The sequence below is a fragment of the Paralichthys olivaceus genome, chromosome 16, assembly GCF_024713975.1.
Source record: "Paralichthys olivaceus isolate ysfri-2021 chromosome 16, ASM2471397v2, whole genome shotgun sequence".
In the NCBI taxonomy this organism is placed as follows: Eukaryota; Metazoa; Chordata; class Actinopteri; order Pleuronectiformes; family Paralichthyidae; genus Paralichthys; species Paralichthys olivaceus.
In genome coordinates, this window is record NC_091108.1 from 21,634,974 (window position 1) to 21,657,465 (window position 22,492).

Genomic DNA, 22,492 nt, shown 5'->3' on the forward strand with positions numbered 1-22,492 from the left:
GTATTAATGATGGAATCCTTATCATGAACCAGTAAAATGTTCTAACAGTGTTTGTCATTTTAAAAAGCGTATTAACCTAAGACCAAATAAATAAAAAATAAAATACATATTAAACCCCGCCTCTAACACTGTGGTAATAGGTTGTTGCAAGTTTCCTTCAGTTCTTTGTCCCATTGATGTATCTGCTTTTGTTTCATTCCTGCCCTGAATCATTGGAATTAATCAACCAATAATTAAACATTGTCCATATTTAGCAGATGGTTTGAGGTTTTACATCACTGGCTCCTATACAATACAAGTTTCTGCACTGGCACTAAAGTGACTGAAAAGAGAAAGATAGAATCAAACTTAGTTAAACTTGAAGATGTTTTGAAACATTTTAATGTGAAGAATCGGCGACCAAGATATACAGACATAAAACTCAGCCATTCCATCTGACTCTGGTTAAGATATTAACATATCCCAGAAGGGGACTGTCAGACTCTTCCTTTAACAGTGTTTAGCACCACTCTGCTAGTTGACAAAGCAGAAAACACAGCAGCTATGTAGAACTAAATTAAAGCTGGAGCACAAAAAAACAAATAATAGGTGAACTACCCACACTCAGATACTGCATTTCATCTTCACTTGGATTTCTGACTTTAAATCTCTCCCTCATAAGTGGCACTTTTGAGTCTCACTCCTCCATATTCATTTTATCAGATTTAATTTAATAAGATCCTTTCCTCCACTGTCTGTACTCACAGCAGAATTTAAGTGTGTGAGTGTGAAAGAAGTAGCGGGAATAAGAGGCTCGTCTTTGTTGCAGCTCCATATCTCAGTGTAAGCCAGTACATGTGTTTTTCATCTGCATGAAAAGCTGTTAGAAAAACTAAGGAAAAATAAGTAAATACCCAGTGCACCTTCACCCTGCACATTTATGTTAGCACTACACTGAAAAACGGAAGAAAAGAGAAAATGGATTTGCTGTAATGTCTGCTCCGCTCAGCCCTTCACTGATCTTTTGTGCTTTCTCTGTAAATAAAAAAGTCAGCCATCCATTTAGACAATCAACACACTAATCTCCCTCTCTCTGCTCATCTGTTTCGAACAAATAAAGGAGTCAGGGCCATGGTCAGATTACTGCTGGCTGTGGATTACAAAGCAATGATGGACCATGTTCTTTGATGCAGAAAGAGGAAAGTGGAGACAGAACAAAAGTATCCAAGCAGAGGCCTCGTTTTTGATGAACATGAACATTTACTGTTATAAAAAAATATATTCCTTTTCCTGTGGCTTCTCCACAATAAAAGCCAGCCTGTATTTTGCGATTTAAACATTTGCAACATTAAGCAGCGATGTACTACATGCATGCATCCTCTATCTTATCTTAGCGTATTTCCTTCAATCTCCTGTGTGTTAAAGTGAATGGCGCACCACTAACAGTACATTTATTTCATGAGAAGTTTACAGATTTTTAAGTACACACATTTTTTTTTTAATTTGGCATCCTCAGCAGTGGATTTGAAAAAACAATGTAGAGTTGTCTGATTTTATCTGCAGAGCATCTTCTCTTAACCGCACAGCAAAGAAACAAGAACAAAGTTGATCTCACCTTAACAAATACCTTTTTAATTGGAAACAGCAAGAAATGTGATTGTTTGATGAGTATATATAGTTTAGTGTGGGGTAGGATGGTGAAGATGAAGACAAAGCAATGTGTAGAGCAAAGCCAAAGCTCGTGTGATGTGTTTTGCTCAGGTGTGATCCGGACAGCCCTGGGTCCTGGTGATATGGACCGCGAGCAGAGAGAACACTACCAGGTGGTGATCGAAGCTAAAGACATGGCCGGGCAGAGAGGAGGGCTCACAGGGACCACAGTGGTTAACATCACACTCACTGATGTCAACGACAACCCGCCCCGCTTCACTCAGAGTAAGTACCAGCACTGAAGGAGGACAGAGTGCCTCCAGATGATGAAACACTGAGTCACACATGCATACACATTAATTATAGAGTTCGGAGAGGGCATTATAACTGTTGTTTTTTCATACCTTGTTAGATAGGAACAATTTCCCACAGGAATCTATCAACATTTCAGTTAACCTTCATCTGCTGTTAACTTTCAATTGATCAACACTTCACTTGGCTGTGAAGAGAACAAACTGTGGGAACACCAGTCACAGGATGGCAGAGTTTATATCCACAAATCAAGTTTCCCCGCAGGACTCAATAAGGTGTGTTGCATTCAAACGGCAGCACAAGCTACAATATATTAAAAATGAGCACAAGCGGCAAAGTCCCCAAAAAAACATAAACAGGCCATTTCTAAGAATATTCAATATTCTTCCATTTCCTGAGGGAAAAAAAGATGTTATGGATTTTACAAGAGCAGCACAAAGTGTAGACACTAATGGAAATCTTGGCCAGTGCGTGTGGAGTGACGGCTGCTTTTAATCACATACAGTACTCACTACTAAGTGGAGCAAACAGTGTTACGATAATAGTGCATGAGGGAGTTTCTCTTTGCTGATTTTATTGATTCAGAACTTCTGACAGCTGCAGAGTGTTTAAAATCATGTTGAAATGGAACGAGCTGCTTCGCTTTCAAGCTCCGCAAAACAAACAATTTCAGCAGGGAGGCTGAAGTTGAGGTTGGATTTTTGGCCTCTGCCACTCCCAAAAAGACCACCATCTCTGAAGTCATTACTGAGAACTGAGTTAAGTTATGCAGTGTAAGCAGACAAAGCGTATTGGCTTTGTAGACCTGCAGGGGTAAGGGTTAAGATTCTGTGAGCAGTTGTGTGTCAGCAGCAGCAGTAGCCAGGAGAGAGAATGTAGCTGCTGTTTGCCAATAAATAATGATTTTTTAACTAGACAATGAGGCCGTATTAGGTGCTGTAGATAGCAGCAACATGTGGTGTGTGGTTCAGAATATCAGGGGTAGGCAGGAGCAGATGCCTCCAATTAAAAATACAACCCCTCTGTCTCTGAAAGCATTGTCAGATTGACCAGGCTGTTTGGAATAGTGAACCAAAGGCAACACACAGGCCAATAACTGTCACTCAAAACTCTTCACACCACGTCCTCCAGCCAGGAGGAGCCCCCAAACTACAAGGTGTCGTCAGAAAAATAAGATGAGACGAAAACAGGTGTCCCGATTCAAGGGCTGAGGTCTGTGAACACCTTCGTAGACAGATCTGACATGAGACAGTTTGGTTTAGGTTCTTTTTCTGTGGTCTCTTTCCTATTTGCGTCACCAGCTTGTCCGGCTCTTACCGTTGCATCATCAGCTGCTGCGAGCCGCTGCACTGACTGCAGCCCAGACTCTTGCTTAGCCATCTCTCCAGCTTCATCTTTGGCAGGTAATGACTCCTGGGATAGGTTGTCCTGAGAGGGTTCCACCCGTTGGATCCCTTGTTGCCCGGGAATGGATGCATTTGAAGGAGCCTTTGAAATGGGACAGCCCAGTCACGCCACTGTGATGAAATCGATCTTCAAATGCAGCCTCTGAAGCATGTGGCTCCTGAATTGGGACACAGAGTTTGGCATCCAAGCTGCGATGGTTTCGATTTTGACCACGTACCGATGGTCCACGGATTAAAGGTCAGAGGGAGAGTCCAAGATTCCAAAGGTACAAGTATGTTCCAAGATCAAGTAAAAAAAAAAAAACTAAGGTGGAGGAGGTAGGTGAAGGTCTGTTGAGATGACGATGATCAGGGTCAGGACATCCGGTTGGTCAAGGGGATCCAGAGGTGACCCAGCAGTGAGAAGGTCAAGGAGTAAGGATCAGTAATTCTTACTAGTTCCCTGTTAAGCTGCTTCGAATGATGGATCACAACACACATCACTCAAAATAAAAACACACTGTCAATGCTGCATTCAGCATGAACTGAAAGTTTCTGCTCACTGCCGACCTTTTCTCTGCTCAGCGTGGTTATGGATCGTTAAATCATTGTGCTCTGCTCACATGCCAGAGGCCTGAAATTGCTCCACAACAGACATACCAGTCGACCTAATTGTGCTCGTAACCTACACTTTAAGTTCTGTCCATCACAGCTGGAGCACCATTCACTCCCAACATGCTGGTCCACTCACCCATTTCTGCTGGAGAAATCAGGCAGCTTTTCACTGTAAAATGATTTCTCTGGATATGTGTGTCTTTCCAGGGGAATTAATCCAAGTAACACTAATTCTTCCTGAAAGCCTTCATGATTAATGTAACCTAATTCATCCTTAATCACAGAAACAGTCTCACTGTAAACTTGCGGGCTTTGTACCAAACTCTCCAAAGAACTGTGCTATGTTAGCTTTAGACAGGCACTGCATATTATTAATATACTTTACATATATATACATATATATACATAAATATATATATATATATATATATATAGAGAGAGAGAGAGAGAGAGAGAGAGAGAGAGAATTAACATGCAGGTTGACTGTTACTAACTAGAGGTTCGATCCCAGTCTCCGTCATTCTGTGTACAAGATACTGATGTCCAAATGTCCCCTTTACGGTTATGCAGCTAGTGTGTGGTGGGAATATGAAAGACAAAAGTGCTGCACATTGATATGCTCTATGAATATGTGTGTGAATGGCAAGACCGTACTGTAAAGCTCTTTGAGTGGTCAGCAAGACTAGAAAATCACTAAACGCAGACCATTTATCATACAAATCAATTTTCGACAATTCCCATTGTGGCAGCACTGCAACCTCCACGTCTGAATACTGTGCTCTTCAATGGGTTCTCGGGCAGCGTAAAGAAAGGGCGCAGTGCCATGAACTTCTAGTCAAGCCCTTAAAAACACATTTCCATAGAAGCACCTAATATCTGTAATTAGTCTACCTTGTATTCCAGATGTCACAGTCTAATGCAGACTGTCTCTTTACAATCAGCAGAGACAACCATGATAGTGTCATCAGGGGGCTCCCTCCACAGCCACGCCACACATTATACAGCTGTATAGAAGGACAATGATGACATGTGTTGATTGGATTTGGGAAATTATCACATTTAAGTTGTCATGGTGAAATGAATGCTTTCGGGAGAGAACGATGAATAGTGGCAATTATGTACTGATTTGTGTAGAACTGGACACGTGTCCATTTAAAGTGCTATCTCTCCTTCAGAGAAAAAAATTTTTTTTCAATAGGCCTACTAATTGTTGCAATGATTCCCATGGCAACAGATTCACTGTGGTCAACACTTGTGCAGAGATAAATACATTAATGGATGTAGAATACAGCTGGTGTTGATAGTGAGAGCAGATTAACCTGTCCACCTTTACCATAATGTTAAAGGGATAGTTCACCAAAAAGAAATTAAAATTCACTCATTACTCACCACTGTGCCAGTGGAGGGGTGGGTGAAGTGTTTGAGTCCACAAAACACTTTTGGAGTTTCAGGGGTAAACAGTGTAGCAGCCAAATCCAATACAGTTGAAGTAACTAGGACCAGAACAGAATAAAACATAACATGCCTCCATACTGCTCGTGTGGTGTCATCCAAGTGTCTGCAAGCCCCAACATTAATATTCAACTCAAAACAGCATCATGTACACCGTGTTTTTAGCCTTTAACTATTAATTTAATTTACCTGTATTTGTATATATATACTCATATCTCACAGTAACAGGTGTCAGTGGCTGAAGAAATGAATCCCTGAAAAGTGAAAAGTGTGTTCAGTGGATTGTCTGTGGCCCCAAAAAAAAAAATATTACTGCTGAATTTTGTAAATGTCATTGTTCGGTGCTGCGTGTCAAGACAGGATCAGGGCAAAGCAGGCAGCTGCCCCCAAGGGCACCGAGCCCTCTGGGGTCCCAAAGGATCCCTGTGTGGAATATTTGGCATTATTCTCCACGAAAGCACAGTATATCCTGAAGCGACAATGGCCTTGGGGTTGGCTCTGCATTTAAAAAAAATGTTGAGGGTATCTTTAGTTTTCATACTTTTGTGTTTTGAGTGGATGTTATTCAGCTCATATGCTTCATTAAAGAAATCATACTTCTAATGCATTATTTAAATTGCATATGCTTATACTTATAACCTCACAGTTTATAAGCAGTATATACCCGCATGACTCTGCTGAAGCAGCGACAAAAAGATTCATGCTTAATCATCACACAGGGATGATGATGTGCTGATAAATATCTGATGTGGTTGAAAACTCCTATCTGGAAACTCTGAGGAAATTATTCTCAGCTGCTGTTTTTTAAGATTAAAAAAAACGGATCACATCTTTTAATCCAACATTGACAGAAAAGAAGTTAAATAGAGATTCAAGACGAAATCATTCCATAGGTTGTGACCATTGCTCAGTGACTGTCAGAAGCATTGTGTGTGTGGTGCAGTGCAGTTTACTTCACTTTCAGCTTTATTACAGATGAAGTTTGTACGCAGCAACAGCTGGTGCAAATGTGGCATCTCATCAAGAAGCTGTACCGGCACGTGGCAGCGCTCGTGTGTGTGGGGGTGTGTGTGTGTGTGTGTGTGTGTGTGTCCAGCGGCAGTGTTCCAGTGCCTGCAGTTGTGTAAAAGAAATGAGTAAATAGTTGCTGCATGTGCCTCAGTCACATTATTCGCGCTCCAGTCCCGGTGAATTGTCACGCAGGTGGAACTTCCTGCCCTTGGCTCTCTGGATCTTGGACTTTCTGTCTTGATTCAGTGTCCAAGTGTTTTTTTTCCCTCCGCCTCTCTATCTCAGCCTCGGTAAATCACAGTCCCTGTATCAGAGCGTCAGTGCCTCCTTCCTCCTGTCAATACGACTGCCTAGTAACCCATCGCTGAGATCGACCAAGGATATGCTGAACATATTGCATGTGGCATTATCATTTTGTTTAAGTCAACACACACACACACACGAGATGCGGAGCAGCCATTCAGATGTGACACTGTGTATTTACTGTCTTCAAACCCACAGGTCAGAAACTGGTTCTCACAAAGGTAGAACTCTAAATCAATCACACACACACACATGTCAATTCATTTCACTTCAAACCATGACTCCAGTCAGTGCCGGAGCCAAGAGGCAACACAATCTCCAATCAGCCAGAAATAAGGCTGAGTGGGGATGAATCCTGCCTCTGCTCTCTTTACTTCTGGCTCTTTGGGGTTTCACCAGGCTCCCACTTGTTTGTCTCAGTGTTTTTTTTAACTCAGAAGTAAACCGATTGACTACCACAGTTACTGGAATTGCACAAGTAAAATCACTTTTGTGGTTACATTGTGTCAGTATGGGTATTTGTATTTGCAGGTTTTGAGTACACCAGGCACAGAGCACCAAATGGATCATCACATCAGAGACAGTTACAACAACAGCTGTTGGATGGGTTCTTTATTGTCTTGTGTTACATCTGCTTGCCACCTGGCTTTGTAACCTTAATTCAATCAAATCTATGCTATGAATAAGATCCGGATTGGCTGCTTGTTGCAGAAGAAGGGACTAAAAATCTTACGGAATAGTCTAGTGTACTGTTTGACTATAAATATAATAACACTTTTTATTATATTTGTTTTCTTGTTAATTGTTTAATTGATTTATTTAGATTTGTCATTTGTTTTGTCATTAATTTCAATGACATATATAATAAGATTATATTATATCGATATTTGTTCAATATTTAGTATACATTTTATTTGACGTACTATTAAAGCAGTTAGGATAAAACAAAAACATCTTTGTGGCTTTAGTTGTCGTTACCTATTTCTTCTAACCTGATCACACATTCACCCTCACATTAATAATCAGTGTTATGCTCACTGCCCTCTGGCACTGTTGTGTGTTTGTTCTTGGTATTTTTCAGTGTGTTTGCCTTCCCTTGGCTTGTCTGGTTTGTTTGTCAGTGATTGGTAATTGGTTTAGTAGACCAATTACACTCACTGAAGTGAACCACAGTTCCACAGATTCCACTGCTAACATAATTTCTCACTGCTGATATTTTTCAGAAATAAATATACACACATGTTCTGAACAGGGACGATCGTGATTAACCATTGGAACCTGAGGCTGGCCTCTTTAGCTGGCTTTATCTCTGCATTCCTAGGACATTGGCACCATCTGAGTCTGTATTCTCCTCAGACTACAATAGACTGTCACCAGAATAACCCCACAGCACGTGGACATGTTGCCGTCTCTGAATAAAAATCAGTACCCAAGCTGTCCCTAAGCCTGGCCTGTTTATTTTATTTCCAGCTCTGAATAATGCAACTACAAGTTGCATTTTGTTTACAGACATTATTTAATATTTTTCTACACTGGAGCTGCCAGTCATACACAGCACACTCGGAGGTGGAGGAGGATTGAACATCTGTTGACTAATCTCTATTATAAACAAATGTTGTATTGGTATTATCTTAAATGTGCTGCAGACACTCATCCATTCTAAATAGAATATCTTAATTTTGTCTGGCTTATGATTTAAAAAAAAATTACAAATGAACATCCCTAAATCTGAAAGCCACTGAAGCCATTTTGTCCTAAAATAGCCCCTAAAATTGTGTGAGTATTATTTATCATCCTATCTCATTCTCTCTCTTTGGCTACACTCACACACTCACACAAACACACCTAAATATACCCAAACAGTGGCAGATTGAGTTCTGTCTAACTGCTGGAGTGTATGACACCTGCTGTGTCTCAGTAGCATATAATTACTAACTCAAATGGTTTATACACACCACTAGATCTCTGAGATGGAACGTAAGAACACACACACACACACACACACATATATATGAATGCCTCAGGTTCATGCAGCACAGTGACAACTCATTTGCATTCATTTAGGTGTGTTTGTGCTCCTGGACTCTGTTCAGTGACTCTGCCTTATTTAATTCAAACTGAATCTGCTGTAGTTTCACAGTGAGGGTAAATCTGAGTAACGACCAGCCCTCCTCAGCAACAAAAACTGAAGGCAAAAGACAGTGTTAGCACTTACCCCAGAGAACAAAAGGAAACATCATGCTCACAAAAAAATACATAGAAATCCTTTTTTTTTTTTTGATTGTCAGCAGTTTGGCAGAGAGACATTGTTCCTGTAACTGGCTTCCATCATCACTTACACTATTGTTTTGTCTTTTTTTTGGTTTCTTTTGTTCTTGCAGTCTACCCAATCTAACCTTCTTTATAAAGTGTTAAGACAGCAGAGACACGTTTCTCTATTCAACATTTATGCTGTGATATGATTTTTTTTTTTTCAAAACAAGACACTTTCGCATTGTCTCTCTGTGGTATTAATCACTCTGACTGACCCGTATGAAAGGGTGGATTAACAGGGTTCTTGATCAATACCTGTCATCTGCTTAATGGCTTAGGTGGTGATGTTGTGACAGTCAGGTTTGTTTGGGCTGCTCTTTATTCCAGTTACAGTATGAAAGGGCCTCATTGGGCCACATTAGACAAGAAACACAAACACCAGCTTAAGTGGATGGTGAACATTTTCAAAGGAAGAAAAAACTAATGAGAAAAATCAGGGTACATTTGAAAGGGATTACATGAGACAAACCCCTTTCCAGTGTTAAAAGGTTGAATTTAATGTTAAAAAGAAGCACGGTCATAAAAAGTTTCAAAGCAGGTAAGAATGCTGTACTCACGTTTTTAGCAAAAGTACCTGGACCTTTAGTCCAAGGAACTTTTAATTGAAAGACCGGGAGAAATAAGGTAATTAGGTGTTATGCAGAAGACTTTACAGCAATGAGCTGCCACCAGCCAAAACCACCAGCCAAACCACTCATATCAATGAGATGCGACCATACAGACCAGACATAGAGAGAGAGAGAGAACAGGGCTATGAGAGACAGGTTTTATGAGTATCCAACCAGTTCAGCACTGCAAGCCCCACCCAAAAGATTCCTGTAATTTCAATTTCATAAAATGCAATCCTTGTTAAGTGCGAAAGACTTCACTGCGATGGCAACACAGAGTTCCTGCAAAGGTTCCTTCAGTTCCTGGGGCACGTTCCTGCAGTGGAAACACAGCTTATGATAAAAACAGCTGTCCACACCTCCCAGTCAAATGGGAGATCCGGACTGTTGTCACTGCATGTACTGTTTTTCTTTTTTCCATCACCCAGACAGACTTTATAAAAGGATGGCAGACTGTTGGAGTCTATTGCTCCTGTAATCACATCCAACAGTAATATAATGGTGTCATGGAGTACACCTCACTGCAGCATTGGACAAAATGAAACGCTGCAGCATCAATCTCTTTTGTTGTTGGTTTGTTTGGTGTAGTTGTATTTGGTATTCAGTTTGATTTGGCTTGTTGGCAGTCAGTGATTGGTAACTTGTTTTTTCTGGTTTCTTCTTACCACACATTTGCTTTCCTTCAGTGTATTTGCATGCATGCTGATTATTTCTAAACTTACATAACTATTCAGACATTGACACAGGTTCCCCTCTGAAATTCTGAATCTGGCTTGTATGCAGTTCAGTCAGAATATGTGTCTCAGTTGGGGTTTTTATGGCAGATTGTGGCACTGCCTCTTGGCTGTTTACACTCAGCTCTGTGTGTTGTACACAAACCAACTGGACAAAGGTTTTTGGATGTGTACAAATACCACAACTAACCTTTTCAGTAAGGTGGTGGAAGCAATGAAAGAGAGTGGCCTTGTTTGCATGGCCGAGCAAGTCAGGCACCGGTGAAAATCTCTTTTCACAAAAATAATATTCCTAAAAGGCTCCCCACGCAATTCATCAAACAGTTGAATATTTACTTTCATTGGCCATATAAGAAACATAGGAGAATATTGTCTTTTTTTCAGAATAAGGGCAAAGACCAGAAATGTTGTGCCCATAAACGCAGTGACTGACACAGTTTTCATGAGTCCGTAGTTGCAGTACATTAGTTTCCCACTGTGGACATTCAGCTGGATGGCCGGCCTGAATTAGAAGTTCACATACACATGTGTGATGAGGGCTATGAAACGATCCTTTGACAGAGATACAGGATGCTGGCAGCTGCAGATGTGGCAGTGTTTTTCCATCTCCCCTGATGAAATGTGTATTCTGAGCACATCCTGCTCAGGAGCAGCAGCTGTAAAGTAGCATTTTGAATTTATATATTAGATATTGCCCAAACTATCTGATATGGCTCAATGGATAATGTAGATAGTTCTGCTTCCCCCACCTCTATACAGTGCATGGGTGTACCGACATCATTCCATTTTGCAGATTATACTGACAGCTTGCCATTCAACTCAGAAGCCACAAAATAAGAATATGAAACAGCATGTTTGTGGAACAGCTCTGTCAGTCATCAGGGTCATGATGGACAACTCTGTCATACTCAATTCTTCAATCTACACTTTCAAGCTTTTAATTGTTCATACATTTACAGATACAAACAATGCTTCCACATTTTACCCAGTGTCCTATAAATTGATGTTACCTCTTAGTGATAGATAGTGAACTCAGATCATATATATTATAATCTGAGAAGTGACCCTCCCATATTGATTTAACCTCCTTTGATTGATTCACCAAGTCTAAAGACCTTTGAAAGAAATAAGAGCTCTGTTTGATTCTACACATTTACATGTGTCGGTAAATGGTCTGTATTTATGTACTTTTCTAGCTGGGGATCAAACCACTGAGTTTCTGGTTAGTGGATTTTGATGCTTTAGAGGAAACCAATCAGGTGAGGAGATGTGTGATTGGTGTTTACAGTAATTTGCAGCTCAACGTGAAAGGTCTGACAGCCTGCTCTCTATTGTCGACAACTTCTCACCACCAACTGTGCCAATGCCTGCAGATTTAACAAATGAATTGGACAGTGTAGGTCCTTGTGCACTGGCTGATAACTGGCAGAATTTATAGTCAGGAGAGGAATTTAAAATTAGAAAGCTTTATCATTAGGCACAAATTTAGTAAATGCTCCTGAGGGTAGAGACATCAAACTGTTAGACATTAATATGAGAGTGATAAATCAAGGTTAAAACTTTTTTCATTTCAACCCAAACATTAAAATAACACTTGACTTTTATGTGAAATATAGTGTTGTCAGAACTCAAAACACAATAACAGGTCAACATTAGACCAAAAAATAATTCAACTGACATAAAGACTGAAGTGAATTTTAGTCTCATCACATGGATGTACATGCAGACACCATGCAGCTGACCGGGCTGTTTTCTGTGTTTCCAGGTATTTACCAGTTCAGAGTTCCAGAGTCATCAAAGTCTGGCATCCCGGTTGGAAGAATTCAAGCCACTGACCGAGACACCGGGAAAAACGCTGAGATGTATTTCACCATCGTCAGTGGAGACGGCATGGACATGTTTGAGATCTCCACTGACAAAATCACCCAGGAGGGAGTGATCACTGTCAGCAAGGTGAGAGGGAGCGCGACCAAACTGTGGTCCCAGACCACTAATCGCATTTGTAGCACTCATCTGAAAACCAGGTTTTTAAATTACTTTTGAGTGTAAGGCACAAAAGATATTTCAATCAGGTGAGACCAATTGAAGAATGAACAAAACGCATTGTCGTGCACATGAAAGTGATATAGATGAAAGTCTACTGAAAGACCAGTTCGACTGGATTACCATAAACATTCAACAGCCAACTGATTAATCAGGGCGGGGCGAGTAAAAGAGAATTGTGAATGAATAAGAGCATCATTTCTACAAAGGTTAAACATGTATTAATATACAGCTCAGTGTATTGCATTTACAATTACAACATACAGGATTTACAAGTGTAACGTGATTTACTTAACTCTGTTGATTTGAAATATCTCAGTTTCTTTTGGCATATGTAGTCTGTCATGACTTTAGATGAGAGCTGAAACCAATCAAGCTGTCACTAAGATTAAAAATGTCTTAGTCAGAGAACAGCTAATGATAATTTATGTTGTGCATAATGAACAGTTTATGAAATATTGTTTGTTATTTCATGGACTGGATTTTTCTAGTCGTGCATATTTTGATAATCATTTTTTTAAAACATCAACGTAGCATTAAAAAACAGATTTGAACAAAAAGAAGCTTCGAAGCATACACACACCCACACACACACACTTGTGCACACACTTGCACACAGTCCAATATTAAATCAGCATAAATAATAAATTAATAAAATGTTTGCATGGCTCTTTTCCTCTTTTGGTATTTTGGTTGGGGGCTGAAAAGTTTGGGACCCCCTGTTGCGTTTGATCGTTGTAAAAGCAAGTAAAATGAACCTGAATAAACCTCAGTAGCTGTACACGGAAAGGCGCTGGATGAAAACTCACGAGTGTGCATCTATTGTTGATTATAGATATATCTGCTGCTTTTCTGATGCTCATCTTCAAATAAGGCAGGCTTTTAATTATCTAGATATTTTTCTCACGGCATTGGTTGAATCAAATTAATTCTAAAACAGTGATTCAGCAGATCCCACACTTTCGACTCGTACGGATCCTGCCCACGTAGTCTGTTTTACATGTACTGTTAAATATGCAAAGCCCCGGCATGCTTGACAGATGAAAGAAACCAAATTAAACTTCTTCATCTTTACCTTCACAACCCTGTGCAGCAGGCACTAATGCACCGGACTGGAGCTTTTATGCTGCTGAGTTTTGAAAATGATTCACAGTGTTCTCACAAAGAGTGTGTTTACTGATGTTCACTCACAATTGATATTTAGAAATTCTTTTGTTCCTGTTGCTGACACAACCTAAGAAAGTCTGCAGGCTTTAACAAAGGAGTAATGATGTTCTGTCAGCAGGATGCGAGATGAGAACAATATCCAGGATTTCTTCAAGGAAGCAGAGGCAGCGCATGTAGAGCTGTTCGAGTGAATCTAAAGCTTTGTTCTTGTTTGAAACAACAACCATGCAGAGTTGCCACAGTCGATGTCAAGGAGCAGATTTCCCCAACATAATTTGCACTTTTGAAAAACTATTATCATTAGTCATAAGATTGAATCTGTCGGCTGCTTTTTATCACAAGTTTATTAATGTATTTTCCACTGTAACCATATGTGCTATTCTCTTCTGATTGTTTTATCATTCAGACAGACTGTAGCCCCCACACCACAAAGGATTTGCGCTCTTAGAGTCCATAAATCCTGCCTCTGATGCTCAACTTTTCAATTTTGATCATATATTGAACCATATAGTTTTAAAACTATTCTCCTATATAAGCAAAATATAATCATAACGATTCAGTGTTTTTCAGTCTAGTCTGGTTCATTATTTAAAATGTTTTATTATAATATCACACACATTAAAACTGGTCCCGCACGGCTACAGACATTAAAAACCACACTACTCAACATTTTCATAGCAATGGATCAAATAACCAAGTCATGTGAAAGGTGTCTCTCGTAGTGATGAGCCCGCAGAGAATTAGACAAAGTTCTGTGTCCTCGCTAGCATGTTAGCATGTTGCAACAGTAATAATATGTCAATGTTATATGTTCAAATTGTTCTGCTGGCCCCAAGTGTCCAGAAGATCGAATAATGCAGCTTTAAATTACAATTATATTAATTATTTGTGGCAGCCCTCTGCACTAAAGCCTGTCTATAATATATGAACGGGAGGTTCAGATTCAACTTTGCCTTCCAGTGTTGATGTTAGCTTTCTGTTATTTCCTATTGCTGTAAACAGTCCTCTTACAACCCTCCTGTGCGTGTGGTGTTCCTCTCTTTGCCTCTGCAGCCTCTGGACTATGAGAAGAAGCCATCATACACCGTAGAGATCCAGGTCCAGAACACCCAGGTGGACCCTCGCTTCATGTCCATAGGCTCCAAAGACATGGCCACGGTCCGAATTGGCGTGGAGGACGTGGACGAGCCGCCACTGTTCGACAAGGCTAGCTATCTGATGGAGCTGAAGGAAGACGCTGAGGTGGGCGTGGCCGTGGGCTCAGTCAGCGCCATGGACCCTGATGGAGCTCGCAGCATGGTCAAGTAAGGCCAAACCTCGCTGACCTTTATTTTATTTCTTACCATATTTTTTTTTATGCCTCATTGACTTTCAGATGTGCTGTCCTTTGGATTTTTCAAAGACAGTGGCAGTCTCACTGCACATTCCCTTGACTGCAGATTAGACGTAGCCTTCAGCAGGTTTATCACATTATAAGACATTTGCAGGTTTTGTTTGGACTGAGAGCAGTGGTGTAGCGGTGCCTGGAGAAGAGGGCATACCCCTTTTTTTTCTTCTTTATTTTTCAGTCCGTTCAGCAAAGGATAGAAACAGTGACATGCACTCTTGCATATTTAGTTCACTCAGAAATGGGCAAATTGTTACTTAAGGTCTGATGCAGATGCAGATGTTGCATACTAGCCCACAGACTCCAGGGTGATTCAGCTATATGATGATGCATTTTGAGTGACGCCAGTTGTCTTTGGGCCAGTGGATTGTTTTGTAAACTCTCCCATGGATCTGTGGATTTTCAACAGACCAGAGTGTGCCACAATTATCAAAATTAACATTATTTATCACGGGACAGTTTGGAGATATGACCGTATAAATATTACATGCAAATATGAGTAACAAACACTTCATGTTATTATCATAGTTGGATCTGCACCAAACCAAACATGCCTGTAAAATCAATAACAATTTGGAAAAGAAGCTTAATCCCAAATGTTGAAGAAAGAGATAAAAATCCTTGATAAGCATTGGTACAATATCAATATTTGTCAACCTTTTTGTTGAAAAAAAATAGATGCTGCTTGGACTGACTTTTGTAGTAGATGTTTTCTGCACACATGCACCTCAACACATTTTACACTTCACACACATCCATTTTTAGTCGCAAATGCGAGTGAAATGTTGGCACTGTGGAGCTTTGGTGACTTCATGGGAACTACCCTGTATACACAGCCTATTTAATTATTTAGTTTTAAGTCAGAGCTCAGTAGGTCACAGCTGTGGTACCAACCTTACCTAACTTAACCCAGGATAAACTCAACATTTAGAGACGTTCTGCCAGTGTCCTGCTGACTTCAGGAGGTAGAGAAATCTGGACAGATGAGGGGAATCCATGAAGCATTACTTATTCTGGATGGGACTTTTCTGTCCACACTTTGTAACTGAGGTTTAATGTGCTGTGAATTATGTATTTTTCCAATTTAAGATCCAACTGAAAATAAATGTCTTTGAATATCTGCTCAGTAAGTAACTCATACGTGACTCCAGATAAGGAGCTGATAGCCAATCATATCATCTCATTTTAAAGTGTATTTCCATAAAGCTGTAATGTCACCGTTCCAGCACACGGTCACACTTTCCAACAACAGCATGAAATCAAACACAAGACCTGTACATTTGAGCAGAGGAGCCCCCATTAGCTTTTGAATGAACAGCTCCATTTTATCTGCCAATAGCTGGCAGGCGACAGACAGTATGTTTGGTCAGTTCTGCCTCTACCAGGGCTAAGCCTGCCGCTGCACCCATCAATGGAAGTACTGTGGAGAGAGAAAACTCTCTTTTAACAGTAAGAAACCTCTGGAAGAAACAGACTCAGTGTGGACGGTCATCTGCCTAGACCTTGGGGTGAGAAGAGAAAAATGTGGTCAGAGGAATGGTGGGTTGAAAAGAGAGGGGAGAATCCAGATAGCGGGGAGGCAGGAAAAGTTGTGTAACTGTCCAAGCTATGTGACAAAAGCAGGATTTCGATGTTTCCTCAAAACCTCCCTGTTAGTATTCATCTCGATAACATAAATAATAAAGAATACACCTGCACATCACTTAGTGACTTATTGTGATCTCAGTTAAGGCCGTGTATCACTTAAACGTGGTAGACCATTCCTGCAGCGCAGGGCTATTATATTTGAAAGTTTGCATATCTGCGCTTCCTGCTCTGCTTTTTTAGAAATCTCTGCTTAACTACACTGAAGTTCGGATAAAGTTTTACTTCAAATGGTCTTGGATTCTCTGAAGGCCTATGAGGATTTCTGATAAGAATGTGAAAAACTGTGTAAACAGAGGAGAAATGTGGAGTAGGCTAAAAGATAGGAAGTACAGTGATCACTGTTAAGATTATAAACCAAGCTGTCTGTGGACTATACAGCTGTGTGCAGGAACTGCTGAGTATATACACAACAGAGACCTACACCTACAGGCTGTATTTAAAGGCAGCTGCCTCACTGCAACTCTGTTCATTATTGATGCCTGGCATTAGGGTAGTTTGAGCTCTGTGGCTCTCCTGTTAGTAATTGTCCATTTCTCAAACGGCATCAGTACGTCCTGGGAATTTTTTGATGTTTACAAAATAAAATGCCTAAGGCCTCAGTAATTTGCTCTGCTGCAGCGGGTATTGATCAGGAGTTAGAAGACTGTTAAGATAAGTTGAAACTTTCCTGATCTCTGAAGGCAATTTGTGCTCTTGCCAAAATAAAAAGTAATAGGACACAGCTATAGAAAAAAAATATGGATCTAGAAAATGGAGCAGTGTAAATAAAGAGGGGAATGAGGATTACATAATCATAGTGTTGAATAGTGTACACAATTCAAACACTTAACAAATAGATCAACATGTGGAAAAAACTTTACTTCACATAGTCCACAAAGCCAGTAACAGCAATCATGCTGCTCAATGCTAACAGCACACACGATCATATAAATGCCCAGACTCCACTGATTCCAACAGTAGCCTATCTTTCTTATCTGTCTGTGACAAAACTCACTGACCTAGCTGCAAAAAGAGAAAATATAGTGACATACATACATCATGTCTTCACTTCGTTGTGTTGTTCTTTTAGTCCAGAACTAAACCGTGACTGTGTGAAACTGATAGTGTCCATGCAGCAGATGGGTGGCAAAGTATCTACGACAGTTGACCGACACAACATGGAGGATTTGGTGTCAAAAGGCATTTAAAAGGTTCTAGATGTTGTAAACTAGCCAACATAGGCAACACAACGAAGACAACAGGGACGTGTCAACATGTCTATGAAAGAAAACAAGCGAGCGAAAGTGGAGTCACTGCACATATTAAACAACGGCAGCAAATGCCTACTTAGATCATATATGTTAATATGAGAAGTCTAAAACCATTTCTGATTATTCTGAAACTTAATTGCGATAAATCTGAATTTAGGACAGCATAATTTGAATAATTAATGTGAGACACTGACACGACTTGAATGGTAGTGTAGTGTAGTGTAGAGTAGTGTAGTTTAGTTTAGTGTGGTGTAGTTTAGTGTGGTGTAGCTTATTCTAGTATAGTGTGGTGTAGTTTAGTGTGGTGTAGTGTACTATGGTGTAGTGTAGTGTGGTGTAGTTTATTCTAGTATAGTGTGGTGTAGTTTAGTGTGGTGTAGTGTACTATGGTGTAGTGTAGTGTGGTGTAGTTTAGTTTAGTGTGGTGTAGTTTAGTATGGTGTAGTATAGTGTGGTGTAGTTTATTGTAGTATAGTGTGGTGTAGTTTAGTGTGGTGTAGTTTAGTGTGGTGTAGTATAGTGTGGTGTAGTTTAGTGTAGTATAGTGTGGTGTAGTTTAGTGTGGTGTAGTATAGTGTGGTGTAGTTTAGTGTAGTATAGTGTGGTGTAGTTTAGTGTGGTGTAGTATAGTGTGGTGTAGTTTAGTGTAGTATAGTGTGGTGTAGTTTAGTGTGGTGTAGTATAGTGTGGTGTAGTTTAGTGTAGTATAGTGTGGTGTAGTTTAGTGTGGTGTAGTATAGTGTGGTGTAGTTTAGTGTAGTATAGTGTGGTGTAGTTTAGTGTGGTGTAGTATAGTGTGGTGTAGTTTACTGTAGTATAGTGTGGTGTAGTTTAGTGCACTATAGAGTGGTGTAGTGTACTATGGTGTAGTATAGAGTGGTGTAGTTTAGTGTAGTGTGGTGTAGTGTAGTATAGTGTGGTGTAGTGTAGTGTAGTGTGGTGTAGTGTAGTGTGGTGTAGTGTAGTATAGTGTGGTGTAGTGTAGTGTACCATAGAGTGGTGTAGTGTACTATGGTGTAGTATAGAGTGGTGTAGTTTAGTGTAGTGTGGTGTAGTGTAGTATGGTGTGGTGTAGTGTAGTATGGTGTGGTGTAGTGTAGTATGGTGTAGTATAGAGTGGTGTAGTTTAGTGTAGTGTGGTGTAGTGTAGTATGGTGTAGTATAGAGTGGTGTAGTTTAGTGTAGTGTGGTGTAGTGTAGTATAGTGTGGTGTGGTGTAGTGTAGTGTGGTGTAGTGTAGTGTGGTGTAGTGTAGTATAGTGTGGTGTAGTTTAGTGTAGTATAGTGTGGTGTAGTGTAGTATGGTGCAGGTTGAGTTAAAAAGTAATCTTGATGTATGTATGTCAGCAGAATGAAATGGAAGCTGCAGGCTGGAACTCCGTCTTTATTTCTCAACATATAAAGCAGGCGAACTGATGAGGAACATATTCCAATTAAAACAAGCATGGGACCATGGAGTGCTTTTAAAATGATTTGTCACAAGAGGGCACACACACACATACAGACACACACTTAAACCCAATTCCAATTACGTCTGTGTTGTGAATTTGTGTATGTGACTACATCATCTATTCACACTGTGTCAGTGAACAGTTATTTTACTGCTGAGTGCTTCCTAATTATGATCAAGCCTGGATGTACTCAGACAATGTTTTCTTTTATATATCTCCATATGGGAAACAATAATTAAGATTGAATGGCACACAATTAGCTGATAATAGCAGTTTGATGAGATGTTTTTGAGTGGATAGTGAAACTAGCCTTGATCCAGGCACTGACGATGTTCACATGCAGTACAATGTGACGCTCCTGTTCACAGAGCAGTTTGCCGCCACTTTGACAGGCAGGCGGAAAAAGACTGAAGCAAAGGCATCTCAGTTCTATTATCTATGGAGTGCTGTGAAGCTGTGAATAGCTGCATTCAGCAACTAGTTCAAAAATAGAGAACGCTCTGAGAGCAGTCCACAGTCAGTGGCAGGGATTTTCAAGTAGCTGATGTTTTGAACAGGCTATAGTAAGATTAAATAGGAGGGGAGGACAGAATGCTGCAGCTCACAGCGCAACAGTTATATGATTCCAGCTGTTAGAACATCAAGGTCGGCTGCATTTGTTCTTTTACCTGATACCGCATTGTGCTCTGCCTTTTTTGCTAAACTTTTGAGAGGAACTTGCAGTAATTTCCCTCCAGGGTCTCTCTCTCTTTTCCAGTCCTCCCTTTTCCTCCTCAGGACAAGTGTGGGTTTTTCACTCTTTGATGATACAATTTGAACTTTCCCAAAACAAAACTTAACCCCAATTTGTGTGACCTGTAGAAGAGTGAAAATCGTATAAAAGATAAATGCAAGTAATCTGATCATCTGCACCACACTGTACAAACTCATAGATCTCAACACTATAAATGTCTGAAACATTATTTCCTGAGAAAATGACAAATGCCCGATCTCACAATGAAAGAAAAGATCCAGGATCAAACTCCCTTTTTAGTGGATCTTTACCGAAATCTAGAGTGTGTTTCTTCCCCAGCAATTTCACCATGTTAATGAAAGTTTTAAAAAAATCTGCGTCTGTTCATTTAGTCCCACATCCTTGTTATTGAAGAAATGGGGTGATTAAGATACTAACATGTTGTTATTATGGCAAAGTTCATGAGCTCCATGTAAACTGTAACTAATAGAGATTCATATGAGTTGAATTCATTTGAATTTTACACAAAGGACTGAGACCTTATCATATTGTAGAGAGAAGCCTAACAGTTCCAACAGTGAGCTAACACTTGATAATGTTTAAAAATCTTTTGCATCTTCGCTTCATCTGGCCACAAAACTAACGGTAGCTTTTAGTCCACATAGTCTAGTGCCTCACACATCAGTGTGGCTTACAGTAATGCAAAGTTTGTGAGTTCACACTGTAACTTGAACAGCTTTCAGACATGGACTGAACTCTGTAGATCCTCTGGAGTTTCTCCTCGGGGGCTGTATGTTTGAACGCAAATGATGAGAGCCTCCACACTTTCTGCAGACTTTCTCTGCCTGGCCCCTATAAAGTCCGCAGAAACTATGGATGAGCTGATGTGAGGACACAGCAGGAGATCTCCCGAGTTTGTAGAGGATGCTTTCTAACACGTAACAGCAAAAAAAAAAACTGAAAAAGAAACTAAGACAAAACAAATATCTCCTTATGATAAAGCAGAGCCATACACAAACAAAGATTTCAAGAGAGCTCTTGGTGATAAGGGCTGGTGTCAATGTGCTGCAAACAAAGCACATGATCTCCTTAGCGGAATTAATACGTTACATCCTGCCCTGTCTGTCCCATTTCTCCAGAAGTCATGTCTCATGGCTTTAATCAGCTTTACAGGCTCAGCAGCTTCACAGCCCAGCACATCTCGTTTGCTTTGCCTGTATCATCATGCTTGTTTGTTACAGGTACTCCATTGATCGTCGCACTGACATGGATCGCCTGTTCAACGTCCATCCGGGGAACGGGTCTGTGTTCCTGCTCAAACACCTGGACAGGGAGGAGACTGCCTGGCATAACATCTCAGTCATTGCCACTGAGTTCAGTAAGTGCGGCGGAGGCAGGATGAGTTGTAGATATGATGTATTTGTTGATGTGGAGTATAAATGAATGAAGCCAGACAGAGTGTCACGGTTATTTATCACGGAGCGAACTCAGTGACAAGGGGTTTAACACTAATTACAGCATCCAGGACTGGCTGAGTGGGCAACAGTAAAGCATCTGTTCATCTCAAATTAAAAAATCTCATTTAGCCAAGTAGAGTGTCACTTTGGGTTTTTTTGATAGCCTCCTCTGGGATTCGTGCTACCACTCCAATAAAATGGAAGTAATTGAATTTCATTGATTCACCTCCGACAAACTGAAAATGACATTTAAAAGCAACTTATATAAAGTATATCCTGCTTACATTGGATAATCTACAGACCTGAGAAGGAGTCATTTCAAGAGAAATAACTGTTTATGAAATCATTGAAAAGTGCCACTCACTTTGCCTGACACCATGAGAAGGGATTCATTATTTACTGATTCCTATTCTAAACAGCAAGTATTATTTATATCTGGTAAAAAACACGAAGGACACATCAGTAAGTCACACCTGAGAGACTTTGAGACACTGTCACTTATAGCTTCTTACTCCTGATCCTCCCTCTACAGCCAATATAAAGAAAGAGAACATCTGTTGAAACAGAAGAAAGCCTGTTGTTTTCAGTCACGCTGTGCTGCTGAGTATAAAGTCACCGTGGGACACTGATGAATTTGTGGTAATCAATGGTAAAGCCTATAACAAAGTAAATAATGGCAGGAAGCCTTCAAAAATCGTTTTTTGTTTGGTTTTTGTTTTCCAGTTTCAGGTCTCATTAACATCAAATACCTCAGCTTCCACAAACAATTTCACTCAGACACAAGTGTGAAATGGAAGCCTGATTGTTTCCTTGCTTCAACTGAGACACGCTGTGAAAATTACAGGAAACCGATGGCTCGGACATGGGCTGAAGAAATATGGCCATTTTTATGTATTTGAACTTGAAAACCTTTTTTTTTTTTCTCTTTCATGTTTTCACTTTTCATCTTTAATGTTCACGTGTGAGCATGAATGAGATAACTGAGGTTACTAAGA

The 22,492-nt window shown here is 40.2% G+C and overlaps 1 protein-coding gene across 1 annotated transcript in view; it reads left to right on the plus strand.

Annotated features, from left to right (window-relative positions):
• LOC109645922 (cadherin-6-like) overlaps positions 1 to 22,492 on the plus strand; it is a 79,018-nt gene that overhangs the window by 41,218 nt on the left and 15,308 nt on the right. The window contains exons 5-8 of the mRNA XM_020111608.2: positions 1,741 to 1,914; positions 12,128 to 12,315; positions 14,626 to 14,876; positions 21,282 to 21,418. Coding sequence (XP_019967167.1) covers positions 1,741 to 1,914; positions 12,128 to 12,315; positions 14,626 to 14,876; positions 21,282 to 21,418 — 750 coding nt within the window. The remainder of the gene's footprint in view (positions 1 to 1,740; positions 1,915 to 12,127; positions 12,316 to 14,625; positions 14,877 to 21,281; positions 21,419 to 22,492) is intronic.